The 27,855-nt window shown below is 32.1% G+C and overlaps 1 protein-coding gene across 2 annotated transcripts; it reads left to right on the top strand.

Annotated features, from left to right (window-relative positions):
* Positions 1-157: 157 nt before the first annotated feature.
* LOC127709711 (uncharacterized) lies at positions 158-16,096 on the top strand. 2 transcript variants are annotated; one of them, XM_052215373.1, is made up of 5 exons: positions 158-363; positions 4,780-4,854; positions 6,707-6,811; positions 12,364-12,455; positions 13,579-16,096. In XM_052215373.1, the coding sequence occupies exons 1-5, from the start codon at positions 337-339 to the stop codon at positions 14,978-14,980; spliced, it is 1,701 nt and encodes a 566-aa protein (XP_052071333.1). In that variant the 5' UTR covers positions 158-336; the 3' UTR covers positions 14,981-16,096. The 2 variants fall into 2 exon arrangements, with proteins under 2 accessions (XP_052071333.1, XP_052071332.1); XM_052215372.1 differs by lacking the exon at positions 158-363 and adding an exon at positions 877-980.
* Positions 16,097-27,855: the final 11,759 nt, after the last annotated feature.

Here is a 27,855-nt window from a genome sequence, read left to right as displayed (position 1 = left end):
TGATATATATAACATACTAAGTGTGTTGTTGGTCAAAAAGAAATATACTAAAATTGTGTATCCGATTATTTCCTTATAATACAAAAGGTTTTTATTTTGGTATTTGTCAAAAACTGTATATCGACGACCTTTGAAGCTATTTTAAATCAGATTGGCACATCAAGGGGAGGTAATTGAAAAAATGAACGAACAAGGAAGTCGTTATAAATTATAATACTACATTGTCAAGAGTATCTTAATAACTTCGGAAATATTTCATATGTGGTCGACCTGAGAAAAAAAAAGAACCTGGTGACAATGGAATCCTGAATAGTTTATCTTTCGTATAGGTCGAAAATGGAAGGGATACTAGAAAAACCATCTGTAAGTTGTCTATATAATATATTTATTGTCAGGTTTCAGATTAGAATATTACATGTACATGTTTAATTCACGCACTTTGTCTGTGCAAGTAATTGAATACAGTATAGGTAAGAAGGTATTAGACATATTAACATTAAAAGTTTAAGATTAGAATACCGTGATATATATTTAAAACATTTGAACTGTAATAGATTTTAATATACTAACACAAACTATTTGTATCTACAAACGTATCAAATGTAAGACTCTTGAACGTACACGAGAATGATCAAAATATGTGTGGGTTATTGAAACGAAAGGAGGGGGAGGGTAACAAATACTTTTTTCTGGAAATTTAAATCGTGTTTTCTCTGAATCCCCGAAACAGAATATCTCAATGACAACATGGGAATATGAAATAAAAATCCTAATTGTAGATTTTAAATTGCTCAGTTAAAAGAGGCACTTGCACAAGTGATTTTTTTAGGTGGTGACTCAGTAGAGGAACTCATAAAACGAATGGTAGATTTTAGATTTGATTTTTTAAATAAAATTCTCACATGATTGAACCGTATTATACGTATCAAGTTGTTTATTTATTCGAGAAGGAACGTATTTTAATCCAATACACACGGAAGGTAAGTCTTTTGTGTATCCTCAGGTGTATAATAGTTAAAATTCGTTTAAAATTTGTGACTGAATGATAGGATCTGAGGTCATTTAATGGTTTGACATGTACTTGTTAACAAAACAAAGCATCTGACAAAGTATGTACGATCATGTATCTTTAAAATATGTATGTAGTATGTACCTGTACAAGTGGTAACTTGGTTACACCAATACAACCCAGTACACGAATAAAAACCATTCAAATAACAAGTGATGTTAAAAGACAGATTTTTTTATTTCAGATTTTTATCCATCAAATAAACTGTCCTTGAAATCAAAAGAATTTTTCAGATATTGAATTTTACCCCTAACTATATTCTGTGATCTAAATGATTAACAGATTATTGGTTACTAGTATCTGTATGAAAAAAAAGATGTGCTGTGAGCACCAAATATAAAAATAAGAAGATGTGGTATAATTGCCAATGAGAAAACCTCCACCAAGGATCAAAATGACGTAGAAGTTAGTAATAAAGCTCTCCATATAATGTATTTTACCCTTAAAATCTCTTTGATCCTAAATAAAATAGGAAATGCGCAATGTCAATTCCTAAAATCTCTCTGATAATTTTATACAAATCCATTCAGTGATCATTTAGGGAACGACCATTTGATATAAATCTTGTATTTTCGCAAAACAAGTAGGTGAAATTTGCAGGCGTCACGGAATGTCATACCATTCGTACGCAGATGATACGCCGGTTTATCAAATCATAAGACCGCAAGGAGACTGGTATGATCTGTCCAAACGTCCAGAAAAATGTTTGTCTGATATTGGTGATTGGATGAGTGCCAATATGCTGAAACTTAATGAAGACAAAACAGAATTAATTATCTTTGCACCCAAAAATCAATTGAAGCATCTTTCCGATTTCCGTCTGACATTTGATGGAATTGTATTAAGCGACGTTTCTTGTGTGAAAAATCTGGAAATGTACTTTGATAAAATCATCAGTATGGAGCATCAAACCAGTGCGATCACTAAGGCTTGTTTGATCCATATTCGGAATATTGGTCGAATTCGATCTTTAATTTCGGTTGAAGCCTGTAGAAAACTAGTATGCTCCCTAGTTACATCAAGGCAAGACTATGGCAACGCATTGTTGTATGGTACTAACACTAACATTATCAGTAAGCTATGTCGCAACGTGTCCAAAACACAGCAGCACGTTTGATAACACGAAAAAGGAAAATTGACTCAATTACGCCTGTTCTTATCTCGTTACACTGGCTACCCTTTTATTACCGCTGCCAATATAAACTTCTGTTATATGTGTTCAAAGCACAGCATGACAAGGCTCCTAGCTACCTCCAAGATCTAATTACGCCGTACAAACCTGACAGATCCCTCAGGTCGGAAAACAGTATGCTTTTACATCATCCAAATGACGTCCGAACGAAAAGCTACGGCGAGAGGCGTTTTGACAAGGCCGCGCCTACACTCTGGAACAGTTTACCATCGTCCTTGCAGAGTGTGAATTCTTTTAACGTTTTTAAAAAAACAACTCAAGACTCACTTCTTTCGAACTGCTTTTAAGGATTTCTTGTAGCCTTTTTTATACTTTTGATTGACTGCGTTAATTTTGGACTGTTTTGTATATTTTAGGGTACATGCATTTTTGAATCTTTATCTCCTTGTTAGGTTCTTATTAGTTGGTGCTTTGTATTTTATGTTTTATGTGTTTTTGTATTTTATGTTTTATGTGTTTTTGTATTTTATTATTTTTAAATGTGAGGCGCTTAGAGTAATTGTTGTTATCATATAATGCGCTCTATAAATATTGTATTTATTATTATTATTATTATATATCCTGATCTTGTAAAAGTTAAAAATATATAACCTTGCAGAAGACAGGATGAAATATATTCTGCAACACAAAATGCAGAAATCAATCGTGTACAAAACACAGAAAAAAATAAGCATGCGTAGCAACAGATGAAAACTTCGTTTTCGGTCAATATAATCTGAACAGGATCATATATAACATATTGACCTCGTCAAAAGACCATAATTGATAAATATCTAACATCAGTATGATAGTTGTATAATTTATATATATATTTTTTTTCATTTGTTTGTTCGCGTGTTTGTAAGCCATTTGCCCATAGGGGCGTAAAGTGCATTTCAATAAAGTAAAGTATATGTAGTATTGTTACATAATATCATTTGTCAAGTTTAAAAGTAAATTTGTGTCAAAATAATTCATACATGTACAAATGATGATAATTATTAGTCATTTAGTACACGTGAGGATTACTAAATCATTTACAGATAACATTAAGAGGAAGGTCAATTTAAATGTTTGTTGTGTTCAAACGTCATTATAGTGGATATTTCATTGGCATTCATACCACGTCTCCTTGTTCTTATATTGAGTATATTAAAAGTAAGTTTTACGGTTCATTCTATCGGCATACTACTTGGCTTGGTATAAATCATGTTTTATCTTTACACACAAAATCTGGTGTTAGAGCGTGTAACGTGAGGGTACCCAAATTGCATCTATTTTTCACCTACGTTTTTTTATGATCCAAACAAAAGTTTCCATTTTGTGCTTATTTTGTAGACGTATCCTTATTTACTATATAGTTACACCAATTTAATTTTGAATCCATATTGAATCATAGAAAATGGGTTTGAACCGACCTCCAAACGATCCATGATTCTGTAATGAGGAGTACCCGAATTGCACCCATGCTTAAATTCACATCATAAAAAATCGAATAGCAGATGTTTTGTTTCATTTCTTCAAGTATTTAGAACAATTTGACATTAGTCCATGCTTACTGTTATTTTTTTAAGAAATGGATGCTTGTAACATATTTAAAAAAAACGACTTTTTCCATGCGACGTTTCCGTAGATTTTACCTTTTCCAGTGAATGATTCATATGTTGATATATACTGTGAACGTTTTGTGTATATTTAAATATATTAACCTATGTTGAAAGACGTGTATAATGTCAAATCATAAAAATACAAATTGTTTAGTCTCAAAGAAAACTTGTAAGATTTCCGCAGCTATTTTTGTTGAATAGGTGCAATTTAGGTACTCGGTGCAATTTGAGACTGTGACGTTACAGTAGTAAACTGGGGTGTCCAAATCAAATATCAGCTGAGAAGTCGGCTATTTCTTATGTCTATATTTCTATTCTATTTCTATCTAAAAATATTTTTGTTCATATCATTACAGAAAAGCAGCATACAAATGACGTAATGATGACATTTTTATATGCGGGTTCTGATCATTTGCGTTTTTTTGTTGGAGCGTGACACGCCTGAAAAACATTTGTCGCCAAATAGTAAAAATTTCCGACCACTTAAACTCTGTGTATATACGACTATTTATAAATTATAAGTAAAGCCATGGTTGTCTTTGTTAGGTTTCCTGTGTCAACATGAAGAGAAGATTAGTTCTTGCATTTTCCCAGCTGCTTTTTTTCTTTTATTTCGTGTCACATTTGTTCCTCATATGTTATATAATATGAACTTGTTTTGCATCTACTAGTAGGACATATTGTCAACAGTAATTTGTTTCAACGATCTAAATGCTTTGCATGTACTAGTAGGACATATTGTCCACAGTCATTTGTTTCAACAATTTAAAACACGAAATTTCTGAATAATTGCATATTTGCCATCTTTATCATACGTCGGTTTTCAGAATGATATTCCGCTGACGTTACTTCCTAACAGGAAAAAGACTTTGATATCAAAATACATCAAGTTTTGAAGAACTATCAATATAAACAATTTTATCTCATTTCAGAGAATTCCGGGTAAAAAAACTAAGGTATGGAGCATTCTGGATGAATCTACTCTTTCTTTCTTCAGAGAAAACAAGGTAATTTGTTTCTGTAATCTAGCTTGTGATTATTGATTAAACCTATAATTTGATATAATAGTGAAATTTGGTTTGTGAAAGAATATTATTCCATTGTTAGAGTCACAAACAGAGCTAGAATGCATGGAACTTACTGTGATATTTTATCCTTGATAGATAGATTCAGCTTTGCGAAAGTGCATTAAAAATTTTGTAAAACTGTTCTTGGAATTAAAAAAAAACTCGTGTAATAAAGCTGTAAAGTCTGAATTGGGACAGTTCCACTTGACTTTTTTTTTTATAAAAACTCAAGTTTTATTATATTTATGTAGAATTATCTGTCAGGAAATGAACCCTCTTGTTAACCAAGCTTTCAAAGTCTATAGTCTATGTCTGACGATGGAGTATATACACTTGGTATACTTTTGCAAAGCACATTTTTTGCAGAATTTAATATTAATGAAGAAGAATATGTTGATTTTGATAAACCTTTTAAACTAATAAAAGATTCACTTAAAAAACAATAAAACATTTTGTTAAAGAAAAGTATGATTAAACCACTTTTGAAAACTTTCACATATAGATTATACTTCAAAACTTTACCTTTATAGTAGACTTAAAAATGAAACGAAATTGGAAGACTACTTGCACAAGCTAACAAAATTTGATAGTCGTCAACTTTTAACAAAATTCCGTATAAGTGACCATAACTTGGAAATTGAAATAGGCCGATACAAGAAATTCTAAGAGAACAAAGATTGCATGTGTAAAGTTTGTAAAATTTATATGACAAGAAACACTTTTTCCTTCATTTTTTTCCAAATCAGTAAAAATATTATAAATCCCCCTTATAAATGCAATTAAAAGCCCTTATCCTAATTTTAACCAGCTTGACTCAAACTCTAAACTTAAAACTATTTCAGATCCCAATGAAGATATTTTGTCTAATGTTGTGGGATTTATAAAGCAGTCCACGGAGTTGCGAAAATGAGGTCCACATTGTTCAATTATCTATATACTATTAACTTGAATCGTTTAGAACTTTATTCATGTGTTTTATTTTTCTTATGTGTATGTAATGTTTGCATTGTGACCCGTCAGGGTTTTACTTTTTGCAATAAATTACTTTGAAAAGTGCTCCGCGGTTTTAACTATGGTGGTACATTACTCTGTCTTTATAAAAGAGTTTAACTATGCAATACGAAGATTTCAATACATAAAAAAGAAGGCCCCGAGAGTTCATCGTTCAGCGTCTTCATGTATGATCATGTATAAAGCAAAACAATATTGCAATTAATAACATAGTTTCCATAAATATAACTGGCAATTCTTTTTACAAACATATGAACGTACAAGCCACGTGATTGTAACTAATGATACCGACCATCTTTACCCACACCGAACTTCCTAGGGACGGTATTTTTATTCTTCTTGTAAAAATTCCAACAATTTTAAAAATTCATTTCCACGTTAAAAAAAGTGGCGGAAATATCAAAGGAAGAATCAAAACTCAAAAGTCGATTGATTGTTGGTGTTTTTAACGCCATTTTTAAGTGCCTCATTTGGACTATTTCGTGGCGGCCAGTTTTTATTGGTGGAGGAAGCCGGAGTGCCCGGAGAAAACCACCGACATTCGATAGGAAAACTGACAATCCTAGTCAATTAACATTGGAGTCGAGTGCACCCGCACGAGCGGGGTTCGAACTCACAACCTCAGTGTTGACTGGCTAGTGATTACAGTAGTAAAACTACTTAGACCACTTGGCCACCGAAGCCCCCCCTCAAAAGTCGAAGACAAACAAATAAAATCGTGGCAAAATAACGAAAAACGTCGAAAAGATAGACTGAATAATAAAATTTCATTTCTTTTTAGAGATCCTCCTGTATAGGTTCTATAGACCTTTCAGATATACAACTAGTCAGAATAACCAGTAACTGCCAGTTTGAAATTAAAACAGAAAAGAATTCACAAGTATATGTAAGTAACATGTGCATGTAGTTGTCTTCTTCGTTTTATTATGTTGTTTGGTTGTTTGTCTTCTTTGTTTTAATGTGTTGTTTGGTTGTTTGTCTTCTTCGTTTTATTGTGTTGTTTGGTTGTTTGTCTTCATTGTTTTATTGTGTTGTTTGGTTGTTTGTCTTCTTAGTTTTATTGTGTTGTTTGGTAAATTTAAAATTGAAATAACATAAGATTTGAAAACTGCTTTGTAACACAATGTGACATAAAACTGTGATAATCACCACGATTGCTCAACCGAATTGACGGTTTCTGGGGAAATTGTTTTAAAAGTTGCTGGTCTTGGTAAGCGCCGGTTAAAAAAATGACTCTTATAAACGGGATGGAGATGTTTTCAGATTTTAAAAAATTTCATTTCGTAAGGAAGAATCAGTCATGTTAATGACAACAGGAGCGTTTTTTATTGGTCTCTTCTGTACATCTCCAGAATATCTTATGGTGAAGAGTCCAAAAAAATGAATCTGGACCTCTTCTGGAGATATTTTAAAGAAAGAAGGTGCAATAAAAATAAGTATATTTGGTGTCGAATATTGTAGATCTTTTTTTATGAAAAAAATGGATGACATAACTGAATTTCACGATTATTTATTAGAAATTTAGTTACGTCAGCTCATTCGAAAGATATGCATGTAATATTGTGCTCTCTTGTGACATTGATATTAATATATATATTTATAAGTATAAAAACAAGGAACTAATTGATTGGAATAAATCGCTGTCTTCATGGCATTTTTTCTGTATGCTTTCCTAACTTAATTTAGCTAAGCAAATCCTGATTAAAGCTCCGACCATTTGATTTTCAGAAATAATCTTAAACTGTACAAGAATTTGCCAATATTTGTCTGGTATATGATTGAAAAAGACATCTTGTATATCTATCAAAATATTTCAAAGTAACCAAACTGGATTATTTTTGTACATAAAAAAAGATAGAAATATATATGTACTAGTATACAAGGTATTCAAGGTCTTACGTTTTTCAGACTGTCTTTACTCTAAATCCGTTGGATGTGGACACTTAAGTCTGGGAGAACATGATTTATTTATGAGTTGTTTTCATTTACTGCATGCGAGTACTCTTATTTCTGTGCTTTGTGCTTTGTGTTTTGTGTTTTTATGTTAATTATTTTTGTGTCTCGTACCGATCTTTAGAGTCAAGCCAATTGCAACTGATTTTTACAGTTTGTTCTTATGTTGTGCTGTTACACCACTGTCCCAGGTTTAAGGGATGGGGGAGGGGGTTAAGCGCTCACAAACATGTTAAATGCCGCCACATTCTTTATGTACTTGTTCCAAGTCAGGAGCCTGTAGTTTAGTGTTTGTCGTTGGGGTTTATGTCTGTCATATACTAGTATTTGTTTTTCGTAAATTGTTTTATTATAAATTATGCCGTTAGGTTTCACGTTTGAATTGATTTTATTTTAACATTTTTCATGTCGGAGCAATTTCATGATAGCCGACTATACGTATACGGTATGAATTTTTCTCATTTTAAACCATACGGTTGCCTTTAATTGCTTACATCCACTTCATTTGAACTCTGGTGGATAGTTGTCTTTTTGGCAATCATACCACAAGTTCTTATTTTTTTATTATTTATCCGAGTTTTAAAATTGTGCCGTCCTGAACATGCATGAAAAATTTGCTACTGGGCGTTTAAAAATAATCAACAGCCAATCAATTTAAACTCGTGTAAAATAAGGGGACAATCATTTGATTTTTATAATATTTTTTTAAGGGGGATAGTGGTACAGGACTGAGGATTTTGAATATGAATATGCTGGCCTGGTAAGAACTGGGAAAATAAGCATGCATAGCGACAGATTGAAATGAATAAATAAAATCCAAAAAAATGAATAAATAAAATCCAAAAAAATCCTCCTGTCCCCTCCCCTCCCCAAAATATCAAATGGTCGTCCCGTTACTGTTATTGTCCGGCTAGTTCTATAATAAGAAAACAACAATTTTTTTTCCCATTTTCATGGGATATTTTCAGTTTTTTTCAGTTGGAATATCCGATGGCGGTGGAAAGTGTAAAAAATAGACAAGAAATTTGTGATTATATTTTCTGTCAAGCAGGCGTTATAACTCATGTCTTAGAAATATAACAGTATTACATGCAAATATTTATCTTCATCCAGCTTATCGTCCTTACAGGAATGTACTACAAAGGCTGCCATACCATAAAAACGTTTATCACACAGCTCACATTCACCTATGTCTGCATTTATAAACGTATTGATATCATTTAGACTAAACGACGCCATGTTTGTTATGTACCTCTGCCGTCTAAACCACCTATTTAAAAGGAAGAGGTAAAAGACAACCAATGCAAAAAAAAAACAGAAATGGACGTCTTCTGGCTCACTACCGAAGAAGAAAAAAAACACCCCAGGAGACACTGGGGATTTTAATGTTATTTTCTGGTTATGCAAACATGATAATATGCATAAATGAAATTTATGAGTTACATTTGTGTACCAGAATAAAACTAACAATCGATTTGAACTGTCATGTCATACATGTAAATCACATTTGTTCATTGTTTAGAAACTTGTCATGAGGAAGTTGATGTAATGTCAGGGTAGTTTTTTTTTAAACACATTCCATTAAGAACATTTGCAGTACTGATAAACAAAAAATCTAGTTTATATATTTAAACAATTTATGAATTGCATGCAACTTGTTTAAATATCATGATCGTTTACCTTTAACAATTTGAAGGCCTTTTCATGCATGTCATATAGTACCTTGTAACATCGCAGTAAGTATTGTCGTGAATAATTAATGTTCACTTATGCAGTGAGTGAAAAAATTCTCTACTTTATATTAAAGTATATGTAAAAAAATCAATGCCTGTGGAGTGAGACGATAAACTTGTTTATTTCTATACGATTGCGGTCGTATGATGGTATGACGTTGACGTCGTATGCGTCGTCGTCGTCCGAAGACATTTGGTTTCCAGACAATAAATTGTGTATAAGCGTATGGATCTCTATGAAATTGTACCACAAGAGTCTATACATCAAAAGGAAGGGTGGGATTGATTTTAGGGGCTATGGCCGTTTAGGAATTAGGGGCAAAAACAAGGATTTTCTTGTTTCCGGACAATAACTTGAGTATAAGTCTATGGATCTCTATGAAATTGTACCACAAGGTTCCTTACCAAAAAAGGGAGGTTGGGATTGATTTAGGGGTTATGGCCCTAACCGTTAAGGAAAAAGGGCTAAACTAATATTTTCTAATACTTTGTATAAATTGATCATTTTTGGCCCCGTTTTTAAATTGTTCCACATTGAGGTCAAAAGGGTCCAAAATTAAATTTTTAAGTTCTCAGACCACATTCATTCTGTGTTAGAAACCTATGCTGTGTCAAATATTTAATCACAATCCAAATTCAGAACTGTATCAAGCTCGAATGTTGTGTCCATACCTGCCCCAACTACATGTCCAGGGTTCGAACTCTGCGGTCGTATCAAGCTGTGCCCTGAGCATTTTATTTTATTTATTTATATTAAAGGAATATAGTGCAACAAGAAACTTTAATTTTACAAATTATATTTTGCGTGATTTTCTACTCTTCGCCGCGGGGTTGATAACACTCCCACTCCTCCAAAACACCTAAAACGACACAGAATTGGGATGTCCTGGTATAAAAGTAACACGTTATTTGACTTTATTTATAAATCTTTTTTCTGATTAGGGAATTTGGAAGATTGTCGATAGTTCATTAAGAACCATGTTGTAGGCAAAGCATAACAAACAAATAACTATGTAGGAAATAGCGCTAAGCGGCCACAAGACATGATTAATCGCAGAATGCTGTAATTGATTTAAATGACAAGTCAATGTGCCCGATTGGTGACAATAGATGCTCAAGTTCTTCAAAGTTTATCCGAGAACGAGGCCCATGATCTCCATTTTCTGTTTAGTCGGCCTCAAGTGAAAAATGAATAAAACAGCAGCAGACAATTGAAATTATTGGTAGGTTGTTAGGGGAGGTGAGAGGGTCTTTGAAACTTTCAACTAACCTACACGTATGGCAAGTTCGACGCAAGTGTAGAGTGTCACGTGGTATTAGCGACCGGGAATCCGAATGAATAGATCAAATCTCTTTCATTAAATTGGTTTATCTTATAAATGCGAAAATGAGATAAACCGTATTAAATTTATTGGCAATTTTATATAATTGGACCGATTTAGAGCTTCACATATTGTTGAACAAAGGCACTGAACAGTAGTATACCGCTGTTCAATAGTCATTAATCGATTAAGCGAGAACAAATCCGGGTCACAAACCAAAACCGAAGGAAATACATTAACTATAACAGGAAAACAACGGAACAACAGAAACACTGAACTGCAACAAAAACAAACGCCAACATACATAGAAACGGACTATTTGATAACAACTGCCATATTCCTGACTTGGTACAGGACATTTTAATAAAAAATGGTGGGTTGAACCTGGTTTCAATTTGTCTTTTGTTTTTATTTCGTTGTAGGTTTTCGTCTCAATAACCTATAATTTTATATTTGACATCAGTTTGCTCTAATTATCGATGTGACAATTGATGTTTGATATTACAAGGAAGTATATCATACGTTCATGATTTTAATAGAATTCATTTTACTATGAGTTAGTTTTACGGAAACCGACATTTTACACAGTATACGTGCCAAAAAAATCAATTGTATTCTATTTTTCTATTAAATGTAAGTAATATTATTCTTCGTTTTACCGACAAGGAAGAATTTACTACCATTGACTGAAAACCATGTATATACATTACATTTAATGAGAAAAAAAATCTTTGCATGAACGTCTTGCCTAGCTGTGAAGACGGACGTATTTAGTTTCAGAAAAAAATTGTAATTTTGTATAAATCATTTATTTTCGTTACTTGTCCCGTTTGAACGTAAATAAAGTGCTATTTAGGGATAAACACATGTAGATTAAATGTTGCTTTTTTTTCTTGACCAACAATCTTGGATTGATCATTGGAGTATTATATTTTACTTCCATGGTTTGATGATTTAAGTTAACTCTTTATCAAGTTAACGTCTTTCATAATCAAGGAAGCAGCATTGGAATACTTTTTTTAAAGAAGAACTTGTTGACGCGAGACGGGGGGATAATAAATGAATCAGTGAGCGATATAGAAGTGCATTATAAATGTAACTTGGTTTTTGTTTTGTTTTAAACTTTATATTACTAAGACTGCAGACCCTTCTGGCAAACTTGAATTGTTTATATATATATGTTCGATTGTTTCTATTTAGACCTTTTTTGGTTAACAGCCCCCAAAACTTTATATGTATTTGGTGTCCCAAACTTTCGCTGCCAAGCGTACAATTAAAACACGTTTTTGCTCGCTTAAATCGCTAAGAAAATAGTTTAATTCTTGTATGCTTAATATTCGTCAACTGTCACATATGACTGTTTTCTGAAGAATGAGATAAACACTATAAGGCTGAAAATATATATTTGAACAATGCCAATATTGTTTCAGACTGCAGAATCCAATGAGAAATGCAGTGAATGGGTGCAAAAATTGTCAGAATACTCAAAATGTACCACAACTAATAGTGAACCGACGAAGAAGTAAGTTTTGTGTGTCAGAAGAAATGTAGGTTAGACACAGGTGTAATAATTCACTTTAAAGCATTTACAATGAACAAGAAAAGAAAGGATGTACTGTCCAAACTCTGTTATATTAAGAATGTTCCGGATTTTTGTAAACAATATATATATATATATATAAAATTCTAAATTGAAAACAACGTTCAAACCTATGATTGCGTTGGATAAAAACCGCAATTTTTATACGTGTGCATGTAAAACAAATTTCTTGGTAGAGGGGTCTAAATACAGCACAAACAACAATTTCCAAAAGACCAAAAAAAGTGAAAAAGTCTATTTTAACAAAACGCATTTGACTAACAGGTCGAACAACTGATGTTCTCAAACCCTGCTGACTGCCATTGGCGATTGCCAAATAAATTGATCACCAGATCTAACAAAATAGATCTTATTACTAAATTATTACCAAACAGAAAACAATAAACTTGCGGAAAAGATGGTATACCGCAAATATGAGGTGCAAAAATTTGTACACCATATCCGGATTTCGACAATTAATGTCTCTTCAGTGATGTTAGGAATCGAAACAGTATTTGGAAGGCCTATATATACCTGAGGCAAAGGCATTATTTCCGTAGGAAATTAAATGAGGATTGCAACATTTTAGTTCAATAATGTTTTGAAACGTTTATATCAAGAAATTTCAAAAATAAAAGTCGTTTTAAAATAGTTGCACTTGCACTTTTCGAACAACGGTCAGTTGCTAAAGAGGAATGTTTTTTGTCATGAAATGCTTATTGTCGAAGTCATGTGGATCATCCTGTACGTTTTGCTGATCAATGTAAAGTTTGTCGTTATAGGTCATATTTCGCTAAACAAAACTTGGTGTCAAATTATGCCAAAATCTATAAAAAATGTTAAACACCTGTATATGGTGTTATTATAAGCAAAACCATCTTACTGGGACAAACATACCAGGAGAAATCTAGTGTCCGTATTTGCAAAATGCTAGACAAACTACATTTTTCAAATATTTAAAATAATTATATTAATAAAGAGCTGAACTTCCAGTTGAACAAGTTTCGAATAAAGTTCGAGTTAATCGTCGAATAAAAGTTCATGTTTTATTCATGTTTTGTTCCAGCACACCAAGAAAGAATTCCATATTTAGCCATAGGGAAGAAATAGGCGAGCATACAGTGGTGGTCAATGCAGCTAAAAATATTTTTGAAAATAATACAAACGGGACTGAAAATAGGAGAGTTGTCTCGGGCGTTCTGTCTAAACCTTCCCAAGAACCATCGAAACCAACCAGAAAGTCAGATCCAACTAAACTCCATCCATGGTCTACTATAACGGAAGCAAAAACGCACCTGCATCATGTTAGTATTGAACTAGATACTGAAAAGAAAACTGATTCTTTGTCAAAGAAACATGAGAATTTGAAAAATTCTCTAGAAATTAAAACGAAGATTACCACAGATTCAAAGCCGTATGAAAGTGTACAAAACAGTAGTGGTCATAATTTAACAGACACCAAGTTTGGCAGTTTGGAACCCGAGGCGAAAGGGACACCTTCGCCGAAATCTTTGATGGATAGCGTTGATGGTAAAATAACAACAGACATTACTGAAGAAAATAATGAAAATATTTTAGAAGAGAAAAGTACAAACGAAGATTCGACAAGTACTGTTTCAAAAATGCCAGAAATTGCGTCCGCAAGTGATAATCCGAGCGTTTTAAAAACTGAGAACTCCGAAAACAAACGGGATTCTGGTTACAGCACAACCGTTGGTGAGGGAGACCGAAATAGTCATGAAAACAAAGTCGACGAGACTGTTTCTTCTGAAACTAAACGAGAAACCGAACAAACCAAAAATGGCAATTCAACTGTCACTGTTGAAGAGACAAACAACAACCAAAATGATGTAAACACTTCTGATAAAACGAAGGAGCATCAAGATGGTGATGAAGAACCAATAGAGACTAGGGTTATCATGCGCAAGTCTAGGTCGGTTGTTAGTGTCAGTCATGATGACATTATTTCCGTTGTCGATATTGATAATCAAGAATGTAAAAGTCAAGGTAGAGGAAGAACTTGTAAAACAACACAAGAGCAAAATCCTAGCGAAAATATTGACATGAAATACAAACCGTCCATAGATACTGTCGAAAATTCTAAAACCAACACTAATACCAATACACTGCCGAACTTTCAGAACAAGAAGGAAGTAAGCGAGATGAACAGTGCAAGTGAAGACGCCGTGGATGGAGCAATTGGATGCACAGTTGAACCTGTTCCTTTGCGACATGAAATCGTCGAAAATTACATAGATATTGATAAAATAATTTGTCAGGGAAATTTTCCAAATGTTCCAGTTTTGCCCAATAATGCTCCAAATAGACATGATCTTGTGTCTTTTCACGAACTTAAAGATTTATTGGAAAGTCACGACGAATCCAGTGATGAACATTCGGATATCGATGATTCCATAACTAATGCCGAGGATCCTATTCAAAGACTCTTACGAATGGTTGAGGTCTGACGGGTTTATGTTAGACGGGAGACTTCAGTTGAATGCTCTTAGCATGGTGGTCTCATATTTGGGTGCTTTTTTTTTAAATGCAAGCAATATAAAGAACTGTTCATTTACATTTCAAGACATGAAAAAAAACTGCAATTTTCTTTATTCTAACTTTTATTTGATATTTCAAGTTGTTCATTATATGTTGATAGCAATACCAGTATATAGTCTCTTAGTTTATATATGGACATGTCAATCTGAAAAAGAGACGTTCGAAAAAGCAAACTGAACGTTACTCTGTTTACGTATCTTTGTAATGTTTGATAGTAATGGATGTCTTTCTCTTACTATATATGTATATAATAAAAACATCAGCAAGATAGTTGTATGTTACGCTGTTAGTCAGGAAATTACTGCTCACTAGTACGCATGCAGTTTCAAAACTTGAACAATTATGAATGTGCAACAGTTTGCATTTACTAAAATTTTAACAATGCCAAGGCCAAGTATATCTGTCATTTCTTTATTTTGTAAAGCCTGGCAGTGTTTCTGCTTAGTGCTGCTTATAGTTCTCAAATTATCATTTATAAACTTGTCCGTCCATCTTAGTGAAATCAGTAAATTTCCGTAAACAAGAACATTTTGCAAGAGTTTACAGTTCCATAAGAGTAGTTATTCTATCTTATGCCTGTTCATGAATTCTAGGCATTTTTTTTTTTATTGTTGTAAATAAAATTCATCCATTGAGGTATGACTCGTAACCGCTTCTGCAGAACAGACAACAAAATGAAACTGAATTGGTAAACGAACAAGCAAACAAATAATTCAAGTTTTACAATTTGTGTACAGCACCGTATAAACGGTTAAAAAGTAAGACAACAAAAATACCGAACTCCAAGGAAAATTCAAAATGGAAAGTCCCTTAACAATTAAAGATATTGTAGATTATGGATATACATGTAATTATATGATCAAGTTTTGAGATATTTTGATTTTCTGCTTATTGTACCATTTTAACAACCAATCATATAGTATACTTTTTTGTCATGGTTATATGAATGTACATATTCTCTGTATAACATATTCCAACCAATAATAAAATATAGTATATATAAACCAATAAATTATTAGACTATTTATCCGACTTGAGATCTTAGTTGAATCGAACCCATGTGATGCAGCAATTATAGATACCTAGACGCTAAAGAGGAATATACAATCTCCCTGCATTGTCTTTATTCACACGGTCAAATTCTAAGAGTTCTCAAATCCTACTGGAAATGGAATATCAAACCGTCTATATCATTAATAATTAAAGTTGTTTCACAATTTATACATTTCCATAAAAAATACAGTGGTGCAGCCCTACTTGTTACTGTTGAATGTACTTTGGTACACACTTGCAAATTGTTTTTGTCAAAGTTTGCACCGATAAACAAATCTAATCAAAAAGAATTAATTTGTATCCAAAAGACAAAACATAGTTTTACTTTCAATATAATTTTGGAGTCGATTAAAGATATCTTTGGAATGCATACTTCAAATTCGCCAAAATCTCTCAGGATTGCTGTTTTGGAATATTTTTGGGCGATTATAATTTCATCACCTATTTAGAAATAAGCCATACTATTGTTAGAACCTTAATAAACATACATTGGGTTGTCATACTATGAATTTAAGTAAAGATTGAGAGACTTTTTGAAAATGGCCCTGGTGTGAAATAAATTCAGAGAAATTGGCCCGACTCCTTTAATTGCAAATTGAAACTTTTCGACGATCCGATCAAAAAGGAGTTGACCATGTAAAGATGAAAAGCAATAATAGAAGCTAGTTTTCTTTAGGTCAGTTAATTGAAAATATACACACCGTAAGAAGGGCCAAAGGAACACCTCGGTCCATAAAAGGAAAACTTACAATAGAGAACGAAAAATCGTCTTTTTGACGTAAAGGTTTGTTTTAGATTTTGATGCATCCAAATCTAGAAAAAGGACAATTATTACTGTTTTAAAATGTCAGATTTATTTAAAGGAAATCTTAGCAGCATAATAAGAGTTTTCTTGATTATACAAAGAAAAAACACCATCAAGGTAACGTTGAGTGTTATTAAATTGATCAATTAAATGGAATTAAGACGGATCTTTACTCAGTTTGACTGAGAATCGACCAATTTTGAAATTCCCTATCAATATTGCACAGTATTTACCATAATACACAATCTTGTCGTATGACTAAGTAATGCTATTGTAAATAGTGGTGCTTTGCGGAATTGTAATGTGGCTACTGTCACTATTCTTCCGAACTATTCGATTGTATCATCATAGGTCTTGCTGTAAATAGCCACCACACACATGGTTACTATTTCTTAAGAGAACGAAATAGAGAAAAAATACAATCTAATACGGTTTACAATAAAACATGAAAATGAATTCACATATGGCAAAGTATTATTCAAGACAAAGATTTACATTTACTGTTGTCCCGGACATACGTGGAAGATACAATTCTACATCCCGGAAAAAAGCTCAAAACAATTATTTTACCAACAATGTATAAATAACTTTTATCTAACAAAATTATGTTCGAAAAAACACAATAGAAAAATACTGCAATTACATTTAAATTGATAACATCTACAATAAAATGAATCGCATTTAATCATTTATTTACATAAGAAAATCAAAGCACTACATTTTTCCAAGGACATAAACTGTTGTGTGAAATCTATTATCACCAGCCTTTCAAGGTAGTTTTTAAAAAAATCAAGTGGATGGACAAGTTAAACGAGCAACAAGTTAAGATCTCTTAGTGGACATATATACTGTTAACCTATTTAACAGTTTATTTGTCCATTAAGAAATCTTAACTTAGTGCTCGTTTAACTGGTCCACTTGATTTTTTTATGACCAGGCTATTATTTAAATATATACGAAATATGCTCAATGTCAAAGTAATTGCAAAAGTGTATGTCCTTGTAAAAATTGTACTGCTACGTTTTACTTTTGTAAATAAATGATTAAATGCTATTTATTTTATTGAAGAAGCGATATTTTTTTAATGTAGTTGCAGTAATGTTTTTATTGTTACTATACGTTTCATGTTATATGAGGTAGCAGTTTTTTAGCCCACTGCTTAACATTAAAATGAACTTTTGAGACATTTTTCGAAATTCTTAATTGTCCTTCAGACATTTTTTGTATTTTATAAAAGTTAGTAGATGTTCTCACTTGTTCCGTTGTTTTATGGACTACCCTTTTTTGAATTTGCCTTGCAGTTCGGTATTTTTGTTATATTTTTTTATATGTGAAGAATAAAATCAAGTCATGTTGTATAGACCGATCCGACTTTTCGTTCAATTTGGTGACATCGACATAACATCTATTAAATTTGTTTATGAACACGTCCACAAAATACATTTCCAATATCCTTACTACATGTAAACTGTGTATATGGTGTTTAACGTGTTCAATTTCATAACATGTTTAAATTGAAGAAAGTGTTTAGGATTGTGTTTTATGATCATGTTTAGGTTAGAAATTAGTGTTTAAGTCCTAAAAACTTTAAATTCTAAAACACATTTAAAAGTGTTTATATTCAAGACATTTGTACATTTAATGTGAATACTTAAAAATGTGTTAAGGTAATATGATAATTCTAAACACACGTTTTCAGGCATGTCAAATAGGTGATCGATGGAAAATAAAACTTACTTGAAGTAATCATCGGGAAAAGAAAAACGATTTCTAGTTAACAGCTACAAAATTATATTCTTACTTCTTGGTCTTTTAAATCTTCATGCATAATTCGATAAAATTGCAATACTATTGCATCAAATATAGATTTTCCAGATCAAAGAGTGCGAACAAAGCCTGTAAGTATAGATATTTTTTGTCTCGCCTCTACGAAGTAATGGAGGCGTGCTGTTTCCGGTGGCGTCGGCGGCGATAACATTTTTTTTTTAGATTTGTGATAAGGTAAGTTCTTTAAAAGGGGACCCTAACGATAAGTCATTGTATATTGGTATGCATTAGTATTAGCATTGGAATATTAATTTTTAATGGAGATTATACGGTATCGCCCCCTGAGCGATGGTTCATTGACTGCGAAAATTTTGCATCGCCTACAGTAAAAGTGTGATTAGTTCAGTTTATAAGGTGAACCATTAACAATAGGTCACTGATGTTTGGTATGCAGTTGCAACAGCATTATATCTCAATTCCATGGAAATTATTTTGCCCTGCAACTTCGTTCATGTTTCATTGACTTTGAATGTTTTGCATAGTCTTCATGATACAGTATTGTCATTTTAATTTCAACAGTTGCATTTAACTATTCAAATTACATTTAGACATGACAGATGATACATATATCTGTGTCAACACTTTATCATTCTAGACTGACACTAGCCAGATATATTTTTTTCAGAGGAAGTTTGAAGGTGGTAAATACTGTGTAATATGGTTGGAAAACCCAAAATTTATCGACGCGCGGGGTATATTGAACATCGCGCCTACTGCTTTAAAAGCGTATAATTGGTTTATTGTGTACTTACTTCATCTACAAACATTGTCGATGTTTCTATTTTGTTTGGTTGTGTAGTGCCATATTATCGTATTTTTTTCATATGAAGGTGAAGAATGAATGTAAGTCCGTTTGACTTCTATATACATGTATTTGCAGAAAAAAATTCTTAAAAATCTATTTTTTCAAATCATTATTGTTTTTTCTTGATGTATGTTAATATATGATATTTACGAACTCTGACTATTAATTTCATAAATTTTGGTCTATAATTAAAAAAGTTACCTTTTAGGTCTTGATGTTAATTTTATTTTCTTAGGTAGTAAATACTTATAGTGGAGTAACAAATCAAGTAAGAGGTGCCAATACCTTAATCTTACTTTTCTGCCCGGTCGTACCCATTTCCTACGGTGCAGTTTTTCATAAAATGGAAAGAAAAAGACGTTGATTTTTTCATTCAAAATGCAACTCGACAAAATATTTACTTTTGTTTCTTTTTCATTGTCCTCAAACTCTTGATTTGACATTTTATGAAAGTTTAAGTGCTAATTCATACGGTAAAACTATAATTCCTTCTTTTTAGCCATATTTTTTTTTTCGTTTTTACTCAGTTTTAAGAATATACACTCTGTTTTATTTCCACTGAGTGGTTACAACATTTGTAAATTTACATTTAATTTACATCGATATCTTCCATGTTTGTTGTGTTAAAAAGAAATAAAACTTCATTTGGTAAAGTTATAAGACCACTTCGGCTCCAGTTTTTCTAATAAATTCACGTTTTAGACATCAAATTCGGTGAATTTCCGGATTTATTTATTTTACCGATAAAAAGTATATTTACTTTTTTTATTGACGATTTGCCTCAGGACTGCATCATACCATCGTTCGTGTTTGTGTCAATTAAATATGTTAGGATTGATATTTTTGTATCATAGGTTTATTGAACAATGTTTTAACAAGTTTTTGACTGATAAATTTTGATCCAAAAAATATTTTATCGTGTTTTTTTCTAAAGGGAAAACGGTACTATTACATTTTCCCAGCATTAGGTTGGTCTTTTGTGTACCCAAGGCAGGTGAAGGAAGTCAACCTAGGAGCGCTGTGATTGGATGTAAGGGTACAATATATTTTTTTATTTATCTATGAATAACTGCAGTGTGTATATTTACAATATAAATTTTGAAACCCATTGAAATATTTTCTAGAGAATTATTCGAAAAGACTTCCAAAATTTTATAAATTTAATGCAAAATGACGGTGGGCATGGATAACATAAACAAGCTCCGTTGGAAGTTGGTCATGATACTATTTGGCTTCAATTTTTAAAACAGAGTAATAAAGTACTAACACCACACATAACTGTTTTGTCCAGGTTTTTATTATAAAAAGTGGTAAATTTAGAAAATGTTAGTAGTGTCGCCTATGGCAGAATAAATAGTACCGTTTTCCCTATACTGAAGATAGCAAGGGAAACCAAAATCAATCAGACTTCAGTTATATTACACTATTTTGAAGCTTTTGATTAATACATTTGAATTTTATCACCAAGAATAGAAATTTTTCACTGAGACAAATACTGTGCTGAGAAAAGTGCTGAGTCATCATAATAAGTCAAATTGATGGGTACTGATATAAAACTTCATTCTAGGATTTCAATATTAACTATATTGTATAAAATGCACCTAACTCTAGTTCTTTTGTATTTGTTTTCACCTTTCGCAATGATTAATTCAATTGGAAACACCAGAATTCAAGTCGCGACAAATATTTTTAACTGAAATATTTGCCTTTTTTGCTGTGTAATTTCCTAAATGTATCGCTTGGGTATTTCTCAAGACATAATCTATTAAATTGGGAAATTGTCTGGTTAAGTTTGTACTGTTTATGGAGTAAGGCAATATTTGGTCATAATAGAAGCATTTTCAGTGTAAAAATTGTCCATCTAAGAAAAAAAGAGGCCCAATTGAGGCTAAATTTAGGTAGATTTTATATTCTCCAGTGTAAAGAATTGATCACATTCTTGTCAATTCATGCAGTAAATGTTTGAATAGTGCTTCATTTTGTAGTTTCTATCTTTAATTATACCAAGCATATATAATTTTTCATTTTCTACTGTTTAAAAGGACTTTTGTTGGAAATGAATACTCCCAAGGGACATAATTAAGCTTGTTCATAGACTGATACAGGCAAGAAAGGCAACTTTACAGCTGAGTATTTTGCATATTTAATGTTATAAGTGTCTAATATCTTTGTTTTTATCATCCCAAGACAGAATAATGGATTTTATAACAAGTTCTGAAATTTTGAACCACAATATGGCATATACTAAAGCATGGAATGGAGATTAGTATGAAAAATCTTGAATTTGTGCTTATGTTGTAAATTTTGGATAAATTGAATACAAATTGAATGGAACTGTCATTTTTATCTGTTTGAATGGTACTGTTTATTATTCTTTTTAAATAAGATAAGATATGATTGGATGCAGGTAGTTTATTAAGCCTTATCTGAAAGAAGTACAGAAAGAGGTAAACCAGCATATAGGGGTGGGGACATGAAATGGTCCATGTTTCTTTAAGTAATGGGGACATACAAGAATTTATTATAGCCAAGGTTTTCACAATAAGCCAGTATTGCATTAATGGTGTCGTAAGAATTCTTTATATCTTTATGTCACAGTATAGGGAAAACGGTACTATTACATTTTCCCAGCATTAGGTTGGTCTTTTGTGTACCCAAGGCAGGTGAAGGAAGTCAACCTAGGAGCGCTGTGATTGGATGTAAGGGTACAATATATTTTTTTATTTATCTATGAATAACTGCAGTGTGTATATTTACAATATAAATTTTGAAACCCATTGAAATATTTTCTAGAGAATTATTCGAAAAGACTTCCAAAATTTTATAAATTTAATGCAAAATGACGGTGGGCATGGATAACATAAACAAGCTCCGTTGGAAGTTGGTCATGATACTATTTGGCTTCAATTTTTAAAACAGAGTAATAAAGTACTAACACCACACATAACTGTTTTGTCCAGGTTTTTATTATAAAAAGTGGTAAATTTAGAAAATGTTAGTAGTGTCGCCTATGGCAGAATAAATAGTACCGTTTTCCCTATAGTTAAAAATAGATTTTTTTCTGACAGTAAAAGTCAAATTGGAGCACATAAGAGTTATTCCCGGAATATTTCTACTTTTAGTAGTCCACTAATGCTATCTTCGCAAGCTAAAAGAAACCGTGTTTCAAAGAACTGGGATTTTTCAAATAGTCATCAGTTTAAAACAAGTGAAAACTTTTCTGTCTAACTGCAAAAGGAATCCTTTATAATGCTGTGAATGCAAGAAAAGAGGATATGTTTCACCAGAGACATATAATTATATGTCTCTGGTTTCACCGACTCCGTGAAGTCAGTATAGTTCGCCTGATGATGTTCATATATATAGGTATCATTGTCACAAATCTTGTAACAAATCATACACTAGTATGGTAAATTTAGAAAAGTTTACACAGCCTGACATTTTAGATGATCATACAGATACTTTCAATGCTGATGATCATCCATGTTGTTCCTAGTCTGTTCTGACAAGAACAATGTACTCGCCTTTTGACTGGACCGCTAGTATTTTCTGCAAGCACAGATCGTATAACCCGACACACACCTACGATATATCGAAACAGACGAAGGACTCCAAAAGTATAGAAATATCGGACAAAAAATGACACTTAGAAATAAATTTTTTTAACAAAGCCCCTTGAATACAAGACTAGCATTCCGGTAAAAACAAAAATTACGAGTTGAATGTTTAACGAGAAGGACTCTCATAGCCTATTTGGTGTCAGCCATGCAGACTTGCTTGTTCACAAAAAGTCTATGTCTTGTCTTTTCTTTTGGTTAAATACTGCTGCTTTCTACTTCACGAACTGAAAACAACGTTCGATACAGCCAAACTACATTGTAGGTTAGAAAAACATTATGGAAAATCAATCATCCATACCGAAAAAGAAACGGTCGGAAGAATCAAAGGTAGGGTTCAGTAGGTCAATCTAAATGTACGAAGCCATTCAAGCAGCTAGCCATTTAAAATCTGGATAAATGATGTCAGAAATTGAAACTGATATTGAGACAATAACTATGAATGAAGACCAAACATTACATGCAGCCACTTTAACAGTTCCTAGTTAAATGCAGTCCTTAGATATATCAGATATCAAAATGGGACTTACCTACCACCATCTGAAATATCATATTCCCCACAACACACTCCTTGCTTACCTACGAAGTTTTTGTTGTGGATAATTGATTCTTAAACTTACAATGCTTCTAAACCTTCTGACAACAAATTAATCCCATTTCATCTTGAGTTGGTATTACAACTTCACAACTACACCATGGGTTTGGATAAACAAAATATGATCGACAATCAGAATTTCCATTGCTTTTGTGAATCAAACTCGGAAGTATGAAGATATCACACTAGCTTAGAATATTTGGAAATAGGCAGAATCCAAAGATATCATATAAAGAAACAAGGTATGATGCAAACAACAACAAAAATGGTCTATGGCAGACGTTTTATACTCCCACTTTAATAGAATATGAGGATTTCATGGGCTTTCATCTTTTATATAGCAACAGTTGGTAAGTTATAAACTTCAGCTGGGCTATATGACTTATGTTTTGACTCTGGAATTTATTCTCGAATACAGTAAACAGATTGTGGTGTTACAGAATTAACACTGCCGTATGAGGCTCTCGTGGTTCCTTTAATTAAAGCATTATTCAATAGATTCAGAGACATAAACTGTATAAAAAGTATTGCACCAAACGTGTGGAAGGCGTTCCTTGACTGTCATAGCTCATTTTTTGTCTCACCAAAAAACACGGAAGGCATTGAAGATCTCTTTATTGTTTTTAACGATAACATATTTGTTTGAAGAATTGAGAACACAAACCGGTTTTCTTCGAGGGACTTTTTTCATCAGACATCCTTCAATGCATTATTTTAACATGCCAGGGTAAAGAGCTTGAAATAAAAGTTGAGTATATATATGCTACACACAGAATTTAACTTGTAAAAGTATTTCATTATGTAGAGGGTCTGCGGGATTTAGGAATCATCTTACTCAACAAGCGATTTCTGAAGAAGACGACGATGAAAACGATTAAAAAATTGTGCATTTTTATAGGCATGTAGGGTGGTACATTAAAATTGAAATTGTGTTGGCTTGGTCACTCCACTATTGATGGAGTAAGTATAAATAGTCTTAACAGCCTTCCAATCAAAATAAAAACACAACATACATGTGCTTTAAATGTCTCTTCCATTGTATCATGTGACTTTACACATTTAAATATTAAAATAACCTTAACTGACCGGTAAACAAAATTGAATTTCAGTTAAGTTTGTTGTCATGAGATTGTTTAAATGTCTCATCAAATAACAAAGTATTCTCCATTGTCCAATTTCTATTAGAACAGTACATTATAGGCAAATAAGATCAAAATGAATACAGTATTTTCATTTAGATTAATACCTTCATATGCTATCAAAATACAATAATTTTATTTTCAGCCATAAAGGTCTTAATCATTGTTATTTCAAAAATTTGTATTTTTCTTATTTTCCCCAAAATTATTTTTATGCTTTGCTGGTCAGCAGGTGTGCACTTTACAACGAAGGAAATGTTTATTCCGTATGTATTTCTTGATAAAAGATTTCAGGGCCTCTTTGTTTTGTTGTGAAAGCGACCATGCTAAAAGCATGAAAAGCTTGCTTATAGTCTTATAGAGTATAGAAATATTTATTAAATCAAATAAAGGCAAAAGATGTTTCTAAACATTCTTTCAAGGAAACAAAAACATAAAAAAATCTTGTAACAATAACTTTAATTCCGAAATCATCTTCGAATATATGTTTGTTAACTCATAAATTGATTTAAAATCAATAAAGAAAAAGATGAGCATTTTTATAGGTGTCCTTTAATATTTAAATATGCAAAGTCACATGGTACAATGAAACAGACATTTTAAGCACATGTATGTTGTTTTTGTTTTGATTGGAAGGCTGTTATTTATATATACTTACTGTTACTCCATCAAGTACTTCCTAAACTAATGAAATTAACACAGAGACCCTAACAGGTAACTTTTTAAATTATAGACCAAAAATTATGAAATTAATAGTCGGAGTTCATAATATGGACATACATCAAGAAAATAAAATAATGATTTGAAAAAGTGGATTTTTAAGAATTTTTTCCTGCAAATATATAGAAGTCAAACGGACAATGGTAAGGGATTATCCAATTGTTTAGGTCTACTTACAGTTCAAAACAAACAAAATCTATAAATGTGTTATAACTGCCACGAAGCACGTTTATCAGCTTGAAAGGACGAATGATTGAAACTGAATAAAAGATGAAAGTTGAATTTCGAAACAAACAAAAAAATCAAACAATAGTAGATATACGTATACAAAATTTTAAAGAACATTTTACACTTAACAACAACCATAAAAATCCTATTTCTCGTATCAAACATAAACTAAAAGAACTAGCCAAGGAATTTGTTTTTGTCCCGGCTGATAAAGCTGCTAATAATATCATTATAGTTTGAGGTAAATTTTACATTGAGGTTCTGCAAAAGGAAATCACGAATTCACCAAACATTCCAACTGACTTCATTTTCAGAAAACGATATCTGTAACAAACATAAACTATTAGCTACTTCTTTACAAGCAGAACCAAATACAATGAAAGTCCGAACTATGTACTGGCTTCCGAAGCTACACAAATCACCTTACAAATATAGATTTATTTCGTCTTCAAGTCATTGTTCCACTAATAAATTATCTATTCTACTTACTAGTACACTTGGTACAATAAAAAACCTGATAATAAATTGTTCAAATAAGGCCTTTGAAAATAGTGGAATTAATTACTTTTGGAGTGTCAAAAACTCATTGGAAGTACTTGATAAATTACATGCATATATTGGTGATTTTGAATCTGTTCAAAGTTTTGATTTTTCTACCCTATATACCACTTTGCCTCATATTCTTATTAAGAAACAATTCACACACCTAATTAAATGGGCATTTAAAAAGTCGGAATGCGAATACATATGTTCAAACTCTTTTAGGTCATTTTTTAGTAGCAACAAACAAAAGAACTATGTCAATTGGACATGCTTTGATACTATATCTGCCCTTGAATTTTTACTTGATAACATTTTTGTTCGCTTTGGAGATTCCGTATATCGTCAAGTTATCGGAATTCCAATGGGGACTAACTGTGCACCACTTATTGCGGACCTGTTTTTGTATTGTTATGAGTTACAATTTATGACTAAAATCAGCAAAGACCCATCGAAACAACATCTGATACAAAAATTTAACAATACTTTTAGATATTTGGATGATATATTGGCTCTCCATAATGACGACTTCAGTATGTATACTAAAGAAATTTATCCTGTTGAACTTACTTTAAATAAAGCTTATACTAAAAATGACCACTGTCCTTTCCTCAATCTTGATATCTATATCATTAACGGGAAGCTTAATACAAAAATTTATGATAAAAGAGATGATTTTTCATTTCCTATCGTTAATTATCCATTTTTAGATGGTGACGTTCCCTTGTCACCATCTTATGGTGTTTATATATCTCAACTTGTACGATTCGCTCGTGTATGTAACAACGTATTAGATTTTAGCGAGAGAAATTTATGTATTACTGAAAAATTATTACACTAGGGTTTTCGATATCATAAACTAGTCAAAACATTTACTAAATTTTATCATCGGTACAAGGACATCATTCGTAAATATAACTCAACATGCAGACATCTTATACATTCGGGTATTTCACATCCAATCTTTTATGGTAATATTCTTTACAAAGCACAAAAATGTCAGTATTCACCTCAAAAGCTAACAAAACCTTTAAACAGACTTATTAAGAAGGGATATAGTTACGATACTGTTGTCAGGTCATTAAAGATTGCATATTTTGGCTTTAATATTGATTCACTTATATGGTCTTTGCATCGGAATTAAACACATTTATTCTAAAACCAGTTGTTGGCATGACACGGGTTATGTTCTTCTCATATATTTTATGACGGTATAATACTAAACCCCTAACAGGAGGGATTGTGCCTGATATTCATATGATGAAGACATAATCTTTCAATCAGTTTAATTGAGGTCTGGAGCTGGCATGTCAGTAACTGCTAGTAGTCTGTTGTTATTCATGTATTATTGTCATTTTGTTTATTTTCTTTTGTTTCCTATTCTGACATCGGACTCGGACTTCTCTTATACTGAGTTTTACTGTGCGTACTGTTGTGCGTTTGTTTTTACTACAT

This window comes from Mytilus californianus, unplaced genomic scaffold (assembly GCF_021869535.1).
Source record: "Mytilus californianus isolate M0D057914Y unplaced genomic scaffold, xbMytCali1.0.p SCAF_7, whole genome shotgun sequence".
Classification (NCBI taxonomy): Eukaryota; Metazoa; Mollusca; class Bivalvia; order Mytilida; family Mytilidae; genus Mytilus; species Mytilus californianus.
The sequence above is the reverse complement of the archived record's forward strand: the minus strand, read 5'-3'. Positions and strand labels throughout refer to the sequence as shown.